This window comes from Cyanistes caeruleus, chromosome 17 (genome assembly GCF_971803275.1).
Source record: "Cyanistes caeruleus chromosome 17, bCyaCae1.hap1.1, whole genome shotgun sequence".
In the NCBI taxonomy this organism is placed as follows: domain Eukaryota; kingdom Metazoa; phylum Chordata; class Aves; order Passeriformes; family Paridae; genus Cyanistes; species Cyanistes caeruleus.
Window position 1 is genome coordinate 3023864 of NC_141717.1, and position 16927 is coordinate 3040790.

Here is a 16927-nt window from a genome sequence, read left to right on the forward strand (position 1 = left end):
GCGCATGCGCAGGTAGCGCGAGGGCCCTGTCAACGTCCCGCCGGTCGGTCTGCGCATGCGCGGTGCCCTCAGCGAGCCGAGCGACACGGCTGGCGCCCCGCGCATGCGCTGGGGGCTCGCACCGGGGCTCCCCGCCGTGGCGGTGGGGCGCGGGCAGGGCCGCCAGCCCGGGCCGCGGCCGACAGGTGGGTGGGCGGCAGGGCCGCGGCGGCGGGCCCCGCCAGGGTGGGAGAGAAACGCTCACAACGGCGGCAGGCGGGCGGGAGTGAGTGACGTCATGACGCCGGCGCCTTCAGCGCGACGCGGCGCCGCCTGGTGGCGAGGAGGGGGCGGTGTTGGAGGCGGGGCTGGCCTCATCCCAGGCGTTACGTCTCTTGTATGACGTAATCGACATGACGTTCACAATGACGGGCGGTCCCAGTGTGGGTCTGAGGGGGGCTCAGGTCGCGGCCCTCGGCTGGAGCTGAGCCCCGGGGCAGCAGCTGGGGATGAGCGGTGCTGGAGGATGGAGCTCCATCCTCGCTGTTAGCGTGGCGTCAAAGGCAGAAATTCGGGCATAAGCAGAGGCAGAGCTGCTCAGGGTAAGGAGGCGAGGGCGTCAGGGTCCGAACAGCCGCTTCACTGACAGCCGGTAGGATTCATTGAAGACGTTCACCGTGTCCAGCTTCAAAGCAAACTTCCTTCTAGCAGTGTTAGCAGGGAAAGCAATTCTGATTCATTTGTCGCTGCTTTATGAAGCAAAGTGGAATTTTATCTCTTGTTTTCAGGCTCAGGGGCACAAGGAACAGCATATTCAAAAGGGTGAAGACGGAGTTTGGACAAGAGTCTGGAGCCACAGCGCAAGGCAGGGAATGGCTCACCACTGCCTGAGAGCAGGGATGGATGGGACATTGGGAAGGAATTGTTCCCTGGGAGGGTGGGCAGGCCCTGACACGGGGTTTCCAGAGAAGCTGTGGCTGCCCCTGGATCCCTGCAAGTGTCCAAGGCCAGGTTGGATGGGACTTGGAGCAACTTGGGACAGTGGAAGGTGTCCCTGCCCATGGCAGGGGCTGGAATGGGTTGAGCCTTAAGGTGTCTTCCAGCCCCAGCCATTCCATGGTTCTGTGATGTGGGCCTGCCTTGAAGGGAGGCAGTGTCAGCTGCTTTACTGGCAACACTCGGTCTCTGAACCTGCTGACAGGTTATTTTAATCATTCAGATTTTAGATAAAGCCAAAATTGCAGCTGGGCAAAACCAGTTTGACTCCAGTAAAGCCTAAAGGCAGTGACATTGGCTGTTGCTCGGTCTGTTGGCTCTGTATGAACTCTTAAAAACCACAGACTGGGTTTTGTCTATCAGAAAAGGCCCTTATGTGCTTGGCTTTTATATCTGTTTAAAACACCGTTCTTCCTGTCCTGGTCCCTTCTTTCCCCTTTGATTTTGGTGCTTGGGTTAGAACAGTTGTCTGGACACCAGTACAGATGTGTCAGAGCAAACTGGAAACAGAAAGTGAAAGAATTGTTACTATAAGCTTTACATTTGGAAGAAAATGAACCTCAAGTTCTTCTGACTCTTTGTTTTTCCCACTGGGTCAATTTTCATTACATGCAGAGTGTTGAGGGGTTGAGTGTAGCTCTTGTGTGTGATATTAGCTGAGAAGAGAGCAAGTTATTCATTGTTACAAATTAATGAAGTGTTGGTGTAAAAGATGCATTATCAGGTCACCCGAAGAAATCCATGATGAGTTGGTCACCTTTTCAAAGAGAGCATCTTCCTGTTTTAGAGAAATCAAGATACTTTGTTTCATTTCACTTAATATTTGTCTTCAACATAATCACGAATCAGAAGACATTATTTTGGGGAAAAAAATCAGTAGAAGTGACCTTGTTTTAAGTGAATGTGCACTTCAGAATAATGCTGCCTTTTTAGAAAAGAATGGCTTGAATGTTTAACATGGGAGTGGTCTTACTTCCCTTTATTTTCACTTTTTCATTAATTATTCAGTTCATCTTCTTGCCACAAATATCACTGCTCCTTTCTTGATGTACAAAATAACAGAATTGGTTGACATGGTCACAATAATCCCTGTTGGGGTAGAATCATGGGATGGAGAGCTGGGATGAGGCCACATTGTCGTTTGGAAGGATGATGATGGTTCCAATGGTTCCCTTTTCTGACAGCTTGCTCCTGGCAGTTGGGGTCTCTCCCAACTCATTTCTTAAGGTAAAGAACAGAAAAACAGGACAGGCAGAGAGTTAATCTCTGTGGGGTGGTACTAGAAACATAAGTGCTTGATGGCAGCTGTTTGCAGCTGCATTTTGGAACTTACTTAGCTGCATTTTAATAATTTTGAATGCCTTGTATTGATTCTGTTGGATTTTAATTAATCATTTTGTCCCCTAATACTCCTTTAGTGGTTTATAGAAGAATTACCCCTCTGATAACACAGAGAGCTCTCGTTATCAGCTGAATGTAGGTCTGGGTTTTTATAAACTGTGTTGACTTGGCTTAATTTTATTATCCCTCTTTATTCATCAATTCCTGTATAAGCCCTTTCTTTATCAGCCTTTTGTTGAGCTCAATCTGCAAGATGGGGGTTTACTTCCCTAATTGTCCTTTTTGAAAAATCACAGTGACTTCTGTTTGCAAATGATCCGATTCTATTGACAGAAACACCTTCAGCAGCTGCTTTTCAATGTGCTTTGGCTTGCTCCTAAAATAGGCTGCTTTCAGCACCATCAGGGGATGGATATTATGGAAATATTTAGTATTTGCAGGATTAACAGTTCCACAGTTTATGTAGTGGCCTCGGTAGATTTTTATTCTTAGTTTTCATGTACACCAATGAAGGACTTTTTTGAAAGTCCTTAACTTTTTCTGACAGCATAATTTTACCTCCTGGTTTTAATACATTGCATTGTTTAAATTCTTTGTTCTATTCAGAATCCAATTCCATCACCATGATATTATTTTACATCTTTGTTTTTATTATCACTCTCATTACTTTTCTTTCTCTGAAAACCAGGTGAGTTTTTATCAAATATGGTTCTCTTTATTGATTTTTGGGTCCTCTACCAAAATGTTTTTGTTCAGTCCTTAAAATCAATTGTATTATTCTCTTAAAATTAATAGCTTGTTGTTTTCAGTCAAACCAATTTGATTTTTGCATCACCAGCTGCTTCTGTTTGTGATTTGTGTGCTCCTGTGTTTGCATACAACCAGGAGCACTTGCACCTGAACGATCGTTAGTTTTTATTTTTCTCCTCACTTCCCCTTTGTCCTTCCAGAGGAGGTATAAAGTGAATTTTCTATTCTGGGGATGTGTTGGTAGAGGGACACTTTGTTGTGTAAGTAATGATTTAAAATTCTGTCTGGAATGTGTTAGATTTTTTTTTTAGTGACTGTGAAATGCTTTGAAATTCTTTACCATATGAACAGGGTGCTGGCAAGGGGAGGTGTAGCCCTGAACAGAAATGTGAGGACCGAAGGGATATCAGATCTGGAAGTGGGTGGTGTCAGATGGACACTGATGCTGATCCCTGCTGAGATTGCTCCCTGGAATCTCAGTATGATTTTCCCACCTAGCATTCCCTTGTTTATAGAGACTTGAATTAATTTCTCATTTCCTGTTTTTTGCATCTGGTTTGTTACCCTTCTCTGGCACAGGGAAGCTGGCAGAGACCAAGACAAGAGAGCTGTACCCTCTTTGGATTCCTGTTTTACACTTACATTTGTTCTCTCCTCACAGAACAAGCTCTGCTGTCCTCAGTGTTAAATTTTTTTGCACTTTTACAGCAGCAGAGACTCTGCACTGTACTGATGCAGTGTCATGTGTTTATGAAGTAGTGATAAAGGTGTTGGTTAGTGCAGGAACCTGCAGAAAACAGGCTCTAGTGAAGAATACCCCAAAAGATGGAAGATCATGTGCTTTTTCAGAAGTCACACTGTCACAAGCCAGCATGGTGCATCCCATCATCCTGCTGCTGCCATCACACTGTGTTAGTGGCTGGGGTCATGCAGGCCCTGGCAATTAGCTGATTTCTGTAGACTGAGGTGAAGCTGGAGGGAGGGGTGGAGGAGAAAGGTGGCTTCCTTTGGACTCACTCCAGTGGGTCTACGTTCTTCCTGCACTGGAACCCCAGACAATAATTCAGGTTTTGTTTTTGCCTCACTTTCTAATGTTAAATAATCCCATTTCCCTTAGCATTTCCTGTGAAATACAAGAGATTGCTTCCAAGGTGTCTCCCTGGTTTTGGAAGTATAAAAGTGAATTTTTCTTTCAAGATGAGGAATTGAGGAGGAGATGTCCTGAGGCACCACTGTGGTGCTCGGGAGGGGAGAAGCTATCTGCTGTGTGCAAGTTGTGGAGGCCTGCTTAGCACTGATGGACTGTTGTAGCCAGGGTGATGACATATTCCTGGAGACTGAAATGGCAGGAGAATTGTTCCTGGAACAGACACACAGTGTAAAGCAGCAAGTGAGCAGGCCCAAATGTTCTGTGTTTGAGAGCATGTCAAGTTGGACTGCTGGTGGAAAAATATTTTCAGGGGTTAAAAGAGAGGCTGCTCTGAAAAGTGGGAGGGTAACAGATGTTTTAGCTGTTTGGGTTTTTTAAAGGGTTTTATGATTTAAGTAATTTCAAGGCAGTAAATTGAAGGCATGTAATAGGTGAATACTTTTAAATCACAGAATAATTTGAGTGGGAAGGGACTTTAGAGATAATCCAGTTTCACCCCCCTGCCACAGGCAGGGACACCTTCCACTATTCCAGATTGCTCCAAGCCCTGTCCAGCCTGGCCTGGAGCACTTCCAGGGATGGGGCAACCTGCACCAGGGCCTCACCACCCTCGCAGGGAGGATTTTCTTCCCCGTATCCCATCCTACTCCCTGGCAGTGGGAAGCTGTTACCCCTTGTCCTGTCACTCCAGGCCCTTGTCCAAAGTCCCTCTCCATATTTTTTTGTAGGCTCCCATCTGGTACCTATTGAAATGGTGCAAATGGTCATCAAGAGCAATCATTTCAAAATACACTAAATCCATCCTTTTTCCTCCATTTACCAGGTTCTATCTTTCATTCTTACAGGTCCTGCTTTGCACCATTTTCCTGATCCATGTTCACTTGAAGGGCACAGCTGGGCTACAGATTTGGTATCTCAGTGAACAGGTAAGTGCTGCTGATTATTTTATTTGTGATTTGTTGAGTCCTAAAATCTTCCAAAATTTACTGACTATTACACTGAAAGAAATTACTTTCAAAATCATCACTTTTTGAGGTTAAACTGGTGCCAGAGCTGGTTTTTATGGGCAGCAATAGCAGCAACTTAAGAAATACTGAGATGTTGAACAGGGCAAGAACCTGTAAATGCAGGTCTGGAGATGGAGGAGTAATACAGATAAATTCTTAGTTTTGCATCATAGGTGTGTCTGATCTGCCTGGGACACTGAACATTGATAGCAAATGCCAAAATGCTGATCTGTTTCTAAGATTAATATCAGGAACTCACCATAAATAATCCAGCAGTACAGATGTGTCTGAGGTATTTAAAGCCATGTAGGATATGAGATTTGGGACTTCTGCACATGCTGTCTCCTTAAAAGAAAATGGTCAATTACAGTTATAACTACATCAGGGTTCTGTCCAGAAAAAGTAAATTTATGAGCCAGCTGCATAAAACTTTTGTTTCTCCCTAACAGAAGATTACTCCAAGATTCACAGCAAAATCCTCTGCAGGTTTGGGAGCCTGAGTATAAAATAAATAAATCCATTAACATCTGTAATTGCTTATAGGAAAGACTGACCCATGGGAGTGTGTAACCAGCATTCCTCTGCCTCTCATGTCTGCAGCCAAGCCATTTGAGAAAATAATCTCCCATGAGTTTTTCGTGCTTTTTGAGTCTTTCTGTGCCCAGAGCTTTACTGGAGAAACTGGACCACAGCTGCTGCCATTCCAAGTGAAACACTGGTTTAGGTTTGAAAGAAGTGGGGTTTGGGAGCAATATAAAACCCCTGGTAAAATAGCCAGAACCATCATGAACTCAGGACTAGGACGAAGGGGACAATGAAAATATGTAAGAATAGAGCTCTAGTTTTAATGTTGCCTGGGAGTTGATGGCATTTCCATCTGGACACTGTACCCAGTGCTGTTCCAGATAATCCCTGCCTAGTACTGCTGTTCTTGCTGTAGCTGAAAAATTAAGAAATTAATTTTAATATACCATTTATTTAGTGACAGCAGTTTGGGAAACATGGTCAGTGCCATGGTTTCTTGAGTATTCAGGGGAAGAATTCAGCAGGAGCTAATCCTAAGTGAGCAACTGTAGAGGTAAGAGGAGAAAATGTGAACATGTTTAATAAAATTGTTCTCCGACTTGCCCCAAAACCCCTTCTGAAATGCCAGAAACTCCATTTATTTACTTCTCAAAATGAAGTTGATCTCTCCTCTCTGCAGCTGTAATGTCTCGAAGTGGAGTTTAACACTCCAGAATCTGCTTGAGCTGAAGGATGGGTTTTTTTTCCTGTTTCATTCTCTGGTTTTGTGCCATATAAATATAAGTAGGAATGTGCATGATGAAAGGACAGTCCAAATCCAGAGCCCCAAGATGAAAACCTACCCCATATCAGATACTTGTTTTAAAATCTTTCCTCTCCTTTGCTAATGTGTCTTGGGCATGTCTGTTGTACAGTTATAGGGACACTGTTTGGGGTCAGTATGTGCTGTTTCTAATCTTAGTATTTCATGCAAATTCTCTTCTCTTCAGCAGTTTACACCTTGTCCCTCACTGCATCTGCCTGTACAATTATGCATGACCACCTTCTTTTGTTTCTTTAAGGGCTTTCCTAAGTGTCTCTCTGAAGCTCTGTAGATTACCATGATGATCCTATACATGCACTGCACAAACTGAGGTGCCTAATTTATGGTCCAGAGTCTTCTGAAGAACTAGCTTGTGAAAGCAGGTTCCTTGGAGAGGAAAACATGCTCTGCTGAATGTGAATTAAGTGTGGAAGAATGAACTGTTGGAAGTGCCCACCCTGTCTGGCAACCTCATTGGAGTCTGGAGAATGGACATCTCTGAGGTGCTGGAAGGGCTGATGCAAATCTGAGCTGATTCTGGTGCTTCCCCCTGCCCTCCAGTCCTCACAGAGTTCATAGGCCACAGTGGTACTGGAAAGCCAATGGATGAACAGGACAATGATTTTAAAGAGTTGTGGGCAAATATTTTGAGTAGGGCAAAGAAAAAGGCTGGAGATGCTGAGGCAACAAAGAGGGCTCAGAACAGGCCAAAGAGCACCACAACACGAAGCAAATTAAGAAGAGGCAAAGCTGCTGCCAAGAGCCAAACCCATCATCACTTACCAGCAGTGAAAGAGACAAACTTGCCTCGAGATTTGGGTCCAGAGGAGCAAACACTGGTGCATGAAGAAGATGGTGATGCTGCAGCCTGTGAGACTGCACAGGAGAATGGAGCAAGAAGCCCTCTCCCTGCCAGCCAGCTGAGCACAGAGACCACTGAGTGTAGCCAGAGGTCTCTGACAGGTGAGTGATCTGAACTTGTTCAAACAGAAGATAGGTAAGGACTGGAAAGACTGTGCAGCTCAGTGAAGGTTTTAAGAAATCCATCTGGAGGGGACACAGTAGCACTGTTGGAAGCAGGCTTGCCCCTTACACGGGTTTAACCTAAGATTGTGTTCTGTGCTGCAGGCAGAAGATGTCCCTCAGTAAGGTGAAGCCTTGGTACAAAGTGATTTGTTGGCCAGTCATTATTCACTGTTTTTTGAAGTATCAGAACTGAGAAAAATAACTCTCAGATCATCTAGAAGCAAGCTCATTGTGGTGCTTTTTCACTCAGTGCTTCATTGTATGATGGCATATTATCACATCAACTGGATGTTGTCAAGGGCAAAAACATGATTGAGTTAGGAAAGGTAACTTCATAAATTCTTCATAAAGAATTAGTCCTTCAGTAGCTGTTAAATACAATGGCCAGAATGCAGTCACCAGTGATGGAAGTTCTTAAACTGATAAATTAGGTCAGTCAGGAATGGGACATTGTGTGGTGGGAATGGTGGGAGAGCAGGGCTGTGGGGCTGCCTTCCTTGTCCCTGCTGGAGACCTTCCTGCAAGGCTTCCTTAATATTCCTGCCTCTAGAAGGATACAAAGGTCCCTAAACACCCCTGTAGCACAGAACCCTGAGTTGTTCCTGTGGCTACACAAATTGTTCACTTCTCCAAGAATGGCTGTTGCAGAACTGGGCTTGGCCCAGGCTGCTCTGAGGGAAGGGCCTACCAGCAGCTCTCAGTGTGTGTTTAAAGCTGCCTGGTAAAACTGGTGTTTTCTCCCCCTCTAGTAAATCCTCTGAGTGGCTGTTCCCAGACTACCTTACCCTTCCTTCCTGCTACTCCTCCAGGAACCTGCTCCTCACCCACCCCAAAGGTGCGGGTGGCAGAGCTGGTGGTGGAGAGAATGCAGCAGTTCAAGAGGGTGGCACCCGAGCAGCTGAAACACAGTTCGGATGGGAGCGTTCCAAAGGCTGCAGCCAGCGGGGATTTTCCTGTCAGGAGCCAGGAGCAGAACCCTCCTGAGGATGGTACGTGTCTCCTCTTGGCTCTGGTGTGTGCAGAATGAGTGGCTGGTGAGAATGTGGAGTGCCTGAGGAGCGGTCCTGGATGCCCAAGCTTTGTTCCTGGCTGGCTTAGTGGCTTGGTGTGCAAATCACTCCAGATCCTTGAGAAAACTTCCTTAAAGGATTATCCATGCTTTTTTTTCCCCAGCTCTTTTCTAGAGCTGGATTAACCTCATGTAAATTCTGGAGGAATAATTGTCTTTTTGGAAACAGGTTGAAATTGCACCAGGAACAGTGAACTTGGTCATCCTTCCCTTGGGACAGTGTTAAGCAGCTCTTAGGTAGCCCCATCTTTGTACATCTCCATGTCTAAGGTGATAAGTTCTGTGTTGATGAACTGAATTCACAGCAAATTTACTCTGGCTGGTTCTTTATACATCAAGTCCTATTGGTTCTGTATGGATGTGAAAATCTGCTGTGTTATACATTCAATGTGTGAAAATTCCATATTCTCCCTAGAAACTTTAGCCAAAACTGTCCCTTCGTTGTCTCTGATATGTGATGCACTGTGAGCTAATTGTCACCTCCTGCTCCTGGGCTAGGTCCAGTCTTGGAGTGTTGGAAAGGAGCAGGTTGTACCTTTCCCAGTGAGAAATCAGGTGTGAAGGTGCAAAAGAAAAATTGCAGTTAATTTTTGTGTGTCTATTTTAATAAGCTAATAATGACAAGTGTAACAGTTTCTCACCTTCCATACAGCATTTAGTTTTCCATCTTATATCATCTCTGCCTTCTTTGCCAGATACCCACCATCTCCCATCTGTGGAACACGACAGTGCTCTGGCTTTGGCTCTTCAGCAGGAATCCAAGGAGGAAGCCCTGGCAAGCCTGGAAGATGCAGGCTTGTTCTTCTGTCAGATCTGCCAGAAGGATCTCACAGCCATGAACACCCTGCGACGAGAGCAGCACGTCAACAGGTGAAACACCAGCAGGACCTGTCCTTTCCATCCAGCCCCCCATAGACTCCTCACTCAGCCCAGCCATGGAAGAACTGGGAGCAGGGATTCTGCATGACAGTCTTTACCTTTCTGGCTTGAATTAATGAGTCATTTTGATGTGAAAGCAGAGGCTGATTGCCTTGCCCTGCAGGGCTTCTGCATGTGTGTGGCCAGGCCAAATCTGCTTTCATTAGCAGTGTGGCAGAGGAGCTGCCATTCTAAAGGAACTTGGTAGTCTTAAAGGTCTTTTGTAGCCTTAGTGATGACTCCCTAATGCAAATTTTGAGATCTACTGAGTTCAGCCAACAAAATTATGTTTGCTCTGTTTTGCTAAAATTCATCTAAGGATATTTGGTATGTCACTGTACCTGAGCTGTTTGCTTAGGATAATGTGACACAACTCAGAGAGATGACTCAATTGAAATTACTGCCTTTCGTTTAACAATTTCCTTAGTGATAAATATCAAATACAATATATTATGTACAGGCAACTCTTTGGAAATTGAAACTGTGCTTTTCTGTTGGCGAAGTATCAGAAACAACACATTTGAATGATTGTAAATTCTTAATTCAAGCACTTCAAGAAAGCAGGAGTGATGTAAATTGTCCAGTCCTTCATCAGTGGCTCCCACTGATCAGGCTTGCTTGCACCTGTAGCTTTCTAAGTGTTACTGTTGTTTCTGTTTTCAGACATTTTGTGCTGCTTGAGGACAAAAGCTGTAAAACAGTGACAGTGTGCTAGATGTATTTTTTGAAAAATCAGGCTTTCTGAACTATTAACATGTCATCATATGTAGAGATTACAAGATTATATTAGCCAGGGATTTTTTGATAGCAGCCTTCATCCCAAGAATGAAGCTGTAGGTGGACAGATGGACTGACACAGCAGTAATCACCAGTGCTGAATGCTCTCTTAGCACAGCCTTGTGGGTGTCATTACCTAATCAGGGAGTGACTTTTGCAATAGGTCCTGCAGATCCAGAATTTCACACCCTGAATCTCTTTGGAGAGAACAGAAAAAGAACAAGTATAAATTTTTACACAGTTTCAGCCTGCCAGAAGTTATTGGAAGTTCATCATGCTGCACTCTGGAGCATGGTGTCAATTCAGCTGCTCCCTTTTCTGTTAACAGGGGTTTATAAATGAGCTGGAATGTTAGAATGAATGCAGAAAGAGGGATGACACACATGAAGTGTGTTCTTTGGAGATGCTGTGGATTCCTCATTCCTAGAGGTGTTCAAGACAAGGCTGGAGTAACCTGTTCTAGTGGAAAGTGTTCCTGCCCATGGCAGGGGGGTGGATCAGGATGGCCTTTAAGGTTCCTTCCAAGCCAAACCATTGTGGGACTCTGTGATTCTGAAGTTATTCACTTCACTTGCCTTTGAGCAATATGTTTTTAATATGCCTCTGAGATCATTATCTCCATGTAATTGTTCCATGTCGTGTTTATCACAGCGGTGGCCACATAATTCTTGTTTCTTTAGTGGATGTTCATGGCTGTTACCAATATTAGAAGTGATTGTGCTTTTAAAATAATTCTTGTGTTGTTGTTATTATTATTACTGTTCCTTTTGATGGCTTCAGTCTCGGCATGGATCCTTCAAAGTCTCCATAGGTAAGCTTTGCCATTGTCTCCCAGGTGTCTGGATGAGATGGAAGAAGCACAGATGTCATCCTCCAGCAAACCAGTGGTCCCTGAGTGTCCCATCTGTGGGAAGCAGTTCCAATCCCCCCAGAGCCGAGTCAGTCACCTGAAACGCTGTGCTGTGGAGATGGATGTGCCTCCTAATCTGCTTCTTCAGGCAGTGCAGTTGCAGGTGGCCACACTTGGTGATGCAGCTCTTCAGTGTCCCAGGTAAGCTGGTAGGATAAACAAAAGATGCTGGTTGCTTCCTTTGGCCTGAGAGTTGTTGGAAGTTGGGAAGAGCAGTGAATGCAAGGCTGACTCACACACTGGGCAAATCCTGAGTCCAAAGCAGGTCAAGTAGAGCCATGACCCAGTACCAGGTGAGGAGGATGTGGCAGTCAGTTGGAGAAATTGTCTTAATTTTCCTCAGAAGAGGTCAGGTGGTGGATGACTTTAAAAGCCAGCAGGCAGGAGCAAATGGGGAGTAAATAACCTCCCAGTGGTTTGTCAGAATGATTTGTGCTCTGTGAGGCAATTGCTCAGTAAAGCTGAATGGTGTGTTTGAGCTGATTGAGCAAACCACAGAGTAAGAGTGTGGAGCCTTTCCTGAGATCTGTGGTGCCAGTGCCTCAGCTCATGGCTGTCCTGGGAACATGCTTTCACCCTGAGCTAAAGAGGAAGCAGATGTGATGTTTTGGAATGTGGTACAGAACTGCTCACTTGGATTTGAGCAGAATCTTCAGAGTGTAGCAAGTGGTGCCTGAGTGAATTTGTGGAGGAGCTCATAAGTCCCATTGTGCCAAGGAAGGATTGACTGTTCCTTGTGGAAGCAGAGAGGTGGGAAGGCATTTTCTGGTGATCTGGTTTTCTCCCTGCTTCAGCTTATTTGTTCCCCTTTGGTAAAAAAAAAAAAAATCATTCAAGGTAGAGACAGCAGATGCTTATATCCCAAAATAAGATTTCTCTAAATTTCTCTAAATTCCATGAATGATAAGAAATTCTTTGCTCTCTGCTAGAAAAGAAAGTATTGAATAGTTTTTATTATGCTTGACATGGGAATCTCTCTGAGCAAATGGAACAGCTGCTCAGGAGTACTCCATGATTGTTGTGTCTGATCCAGTCACATTAACTTTTGGCTTTTGGCTTCCTCCTGCATTCTTGGATTTCAGCAATCAACCCAGCAGGGCAAAGCGGAAAGGCCCCTCCACCGAGGACTCGAGGAAAACACAGAAGAAGGCCAAAATAGAGCCTAAGGATGAAGATTTGCAGGTTGCCATAGCAATGTCACGCTCTCTGTTGGAGCAAGAAAAGCAGGAACAAGCAAAATCAGTTACAAATATGAAAGCAGTGGCTGCTTTCCCAATCAAATGGAAGCCAGGATCAGGTATGTGTTACAGCAAGGCAGTGTCTGAGGCTGTGTTATTGCAGGAGTAACATGGCTGCTCTCCACCAAAACTTCCCTATTGGATACAGGAGGGATGACAGCCCTGTTCCTGGTTTGTTTAAGCTGTCAGAGCTTCAACAATATGCAGTATCCAGACAGTCAAGAATGACTGCAGGATGTCCATGGGTTTCAGGAATCTTGTGCTTTTTTTCACTGATCTGTTGTTTTTAATCTGGAAAATAGTCTTAAGCTGTCGTTTCTTGTAAATTGTGGAAGTGAGGAGATATAACATGAAAATATGGTAGTTACTTCTCCTGTAGTAGATTCTTTTCCTTTTCCTCCTGCTGCAGCCTGGATTAATGCAGCTTTTTCAGCATTATCTCGTATCATTTTGTCCTTTCTGCAGTGCCATGTGTGTCCAGTACATGCTGCTGAGCAGAGCCTTGCCATTTCAGAGTGCAGAAAGGTTTAGAAAGGCAGACAGCTTCCAGGGGAGAGGGTTGAGAGCTGTACAGAGGGGAAACTTCACAACCCTGCTCCTGCCCACAGGTACCCCAGTTGGATTTGGAGTTGGGCATTAGTAAGGCAAAGGTAGTAAGGCACAGGATTTCCAAATGAAAGCTGCCCAATGTTTGTGGGAGCTGTGGTTTGATATCACCCATGACCAGAACACAAGAAAAGGAGTCCATGGGCCTGTTGGTGTTCATTTCTCTCTTCATAAGGGCCATGTGAGGTTTTGGACTCCCTGCACAATTTTAAGAGTTGTGTTCCCATGCCTTTCAGTGCTGTAATCAGTCCCTGAAGCTGCTGCTGTGTTGATCTCTGCTCTGTCTGTTCAGTTGTTTACTTACTTGGGTTCCTTTTCTTTTTAAAGACAAAAAAAGGCGTAGAAAAGGTGCCAGTGCCCCTCCACCTCTGCTGCTCCAGGACCCGGAGAAGGCCCAAAAGAGGATCCAGGAGCGAGTAGCTATGATGCTGACGGAAGAGGTGGAGTTCCCTCCCACCCCTCAGCTGCCCATTAGTAGGATTCTGGAGGATGAGTCTGGAAAAGCAGCCTGGCTCATGCCATTGTCCAAAGCCAAGGAATGCTTTTTATGGAAGAGCAGTGCTCTGACAGGACCCTGTGACCCCGAATCATTCTACACTAGAGCCTTAACCCCTCCAATTGTACCCTGGAAACCTGTGCAGGTGGGGCTCTGTTGTCCTTGCTCTCATATGTGTGTGCCCTAGTTCCTGATACTTGCCCTAAATCCCTTCTGTATCCTCATTTGGAATGTAAACCAGTGATCCCCTTTCTCTGCAAACTTGCTGCCCATGATCTGTTCTCCCCTGCTCTTACACAGTCAGGTTTGAAGATCTTGAACTTTTCATTTCTGCCTTTTGGAGAGAATAAGGTTCATGCTACCATGATTCTTGAGCTTTCAGAAAATAAAAGGGATGGGAATAGAGAGTACTGAGTAAAGGGATCCCATCGTGATCATTTTGCCATTAGTTTGTCCAGATTTATAGCAGCCTGGCTTTTGTTTTTGTACTTGGCACTTTTTTCTGGACAGTTTTAGTGTGAACTTTGCCCATGGTGCACTCAGCTAGGATTGGGGAAAAAAGTTTAAACCTGATATTTGCTAGCACAGAGAAGGTGGGAGTGCCTGGAGTTGTCCAGCAAAGCATTTGCACTCAGGCCTTCCCTGTGCATCCCACTGCCTCCTGGTGCATGTGAGCTTTGATCCAAATCACAGTTCCACTCTTTCAGTTTGGTTCCACCTGGATCTGCCTCTTGCAGTGTTCTGTATTTTTATAAAAAGTGCCCACAGAAACGGACCAAGCTCTCTCAGTCTCTTTTCTCCAAGGATATCACTTCCCTTTCTTCCCTCTTTCTTCTCCTGAAGAAGTGTTTGGTGCTCTTGTACAAAATCTGTTGTTCATATTTAGGTACTTTATTTGATACTTCTTCCCTAGTCAAAGCCCAGTGTTTCTCTGGCTTTTTACAGGTTGAGGCTGGAGAGGAGGGACTCTGTTCTATGGAGTTTTGACCTTTAATTCAAGCCAAAAACTGCCAGAGAAGTTTAAAAATAAGAAGCAGAAAGGTCTTTAAAATCATGGCAAGAGTGCATTTTTCCTCTGATTCTTTCCATTCACAGAAATGGCTGAACTATTTTTACTTAGAAATAAACAAGAAAAACTATTATTTGGGATATGAAGGCCAAACCTGGAAAATAACCACTCCAAGGTGAAAGTTTGATTTAGTTATGTGTAACTGCAGAAGCATTTCAGAACTCAGAACAGAAGCACCTGGAGAGCTTCAGCTGTGACTTTTGCCAGGAACTTCATATGCTATATGGAGCTATAATGAAATGTTTAGATGTTGAATTGGGAGCATTTTTCCCATCCTTTCTCCCTGCTTGGCAGTTTTTCTGCATTTTCCGTTGTAGTTTGCTTCTGTTCAGAGCTGTCCTATCTCTGGAGAGTCCTTCACAGAGCTGCAGAGAGCTGTTCCTCTGAATCCCCTATACCTGGGCAGTGCTCTGTGATCCTTCATAGATGTTTCAGGACTATGAAGTAGACACTCTTCTCCAAGCTCTGCAAATACATAAACCAGGATCTAATTTATTGGTGTCTTTTTTCCTCCTCACTTGAACAGAATAAGCCAGAGAACCTTCAGCCATCGGTGGGGTCTCACCAGCCAGAAGTGTCCCAGCAAACTCAGCCTGACCTCAGTTCTCAGGGACCCACTTGCACAAAGGTCGGAGGCCAAACTTCTGATGAATCCAAGCCAGGTCCTGAAGGAGACGGGCAGTTTTTATCCCCGAGCCAGAAGGACATTCAGACCCTGCAGGATCTGGTGGAGTTGGCCAGGGAAGGACTCACCCTTACTCAGTGGAACCTTGACACAGGCCATGTTCAGGCAGCAGAGCAGCCAGGTGAGTTCTGGCAGCTTTTTGAGCCCTGAGCTGGTTCTTTCAGCTACACAGAGCCAGACTGTGGCTGGGCTGAGTCAGAGAGCCATGGCAGCATCCACAGGTTGTTGGTGTTGATCCAAGAGGTGATACTGTGAGGGCGCATTTTCCTGCAATAAGATGTAGATACAATCAACCTGTTATTTCTGAAATGAGTCATAAATCCCAGCTTTTAAGAGAAGTCCTGGACAGCAGATACTAAATTTCATTTTAAAATTAAAGATATCAAAGTATTTTCTGCCAGAAGGGAGCCTGGATGTGTTCAGTCAAACAAAATATCTTCATTCCTGCTTATCTTGGGCATACAAGAGAGCTGGAGAGGGACTTTTCACAAGGACATATAGGACAAGGGGGATTGGCTTCAAACTGAAGGAGGTTGTATTTAGATTAGGTATTGGGAAGAAATTGTTCCCTGTGAGGGTGGGGAGGCCCTGGCACAGGGTGCCCAGAGAAGCTGTGGCTGCCCCTGGATCCCTGGAAATGTCCAAGGCCAGGCTGGATGGGGCTTGGAGCAACCTGGGATAGTGGAAAGTGTCTCTGTCTATGGCAGGGATGGAACTGGATGGGCTTTAAAGTCCCTTCCAGCCCAAACCAGTCTGTGATTCCATGATTCTACCTGGACAGCCTTTCTGTTATGTGCACTGTCTTTTCAGGTCTTGAGACAGTCGGATGAGAGAGATGCACAGGAGGGATGATTTTGTGTTGGACATCGATTACACAAACCTGAAGTTTATCTGTGCCTACTCAGGGTTGAAAAAATACAACACCTGGAATTCCTCTGTGGGCAACTCTCTAATGTCCCCAGTCACAGTTGCATGTGGTGCACAACTGCACATTTCAAGGGCAGTGGGACCCCTTAAAGTGCTCTGGCTCTTCAGTAGAATCTATTGTGTCTCCTGTTCATCTGTGAAAGAGAGCACAGTTCCTAAGCTCACCTGTCTGCATTTGCACTTGGATATAATACTCCTCATTTCCTCTGCTAAACTGCAGCAAGTGGTCCCTGGCCCTTTAATGTGTATAAATAACAGTGAAATGGTGCTTAGGTACCCTCAGCCTGTCACAACCCAGAGCCAAGCCCTACAAAAAGGCATGAGGGAGAGGCTGAGCCTTCAGCCCAGTCAGCCTGGTCACAGCAGGTGTCACAGCAAGAATCTTCTTAGCAGTTCTTAGATCGTTCTGTCTCACAAGGAAGTTGTATGTGACTTGTGCATTTTCTTCCCTGAGGAGAAGATCTGACTCCCAGTGATCCTCCACATAGTGGCTTTGTGCTCCCATCCAAGGAGAAGAGCCTCCTCAGGAGCAGCAGTAAAAGAGTAAGAATAACCTTTTTTTCCACTCTTTACATATTCATCTATAACAATTTAAAAAAAGCTGTTGCATTTGTGCAATTCAAAGAAGTGTGGACTATTTCCCATTGCTTTCTGTG

General features: G+C 45.1%; 1 protein-coding gene across 33 annotated transcripts in view; it reads left to right on the top strand.

The window, feature by feature from the left end:
* Positions 1 to 16927, top strand: part of SLX4 (SLX4 structure-specific endonuclease subunit) — a 27809-nt gene continuing 10882 nt past the window's right edge. Inside the window, exons 1-11 of one of the 33 annotated variants that reach the window (XM_086854331.1) lie at positions 1 to 185; positions 5062 to 5142; positions 6810 to 7513; positions 8386 to 8565; positions 9341 to 9515; positions 11176 to 11391; positions 12333 to 12547; positions 12954 to 13096; positions 13422 to 13735; positions 15186 to 15465; positions 16732 to 16814. In XM_086854331.1, the coding sequence (XP_086710457.1) occupies positions 12531 to 12547; positions 12954 to 13096; positions 13422 to 13735; positions 15186 to 15465; positions 16732 to 16814 (837 nt within the window). In that variant the 5' untranslated portion in view covers positions 1 to 185; positions 5062 to 5142; positions 6810 to 7513; ... (2 more) ...; positions 11176 to 11391; positions 12333 to 12530. Of the gene's footprint in view, positions 186 to 244; positions 632 to 767; positions 845 to 5061; positions 5143 to 6809; positions 7514 to 8325; positions 8566 to 9340; positions 9516 to 11175; positions 11392 to 12332; positions 12548 to 12953; positions 13097 to 13421; positions 13736 to 15185; positions 15466 to 16725; positions 16815 to 16927 lie in introns of those variants that run through there. The other 32 variants (XM_086854322.1, XM_086854328.1, XM_086854324.1 and 29 more) reach the window with 32 other exon arrangements.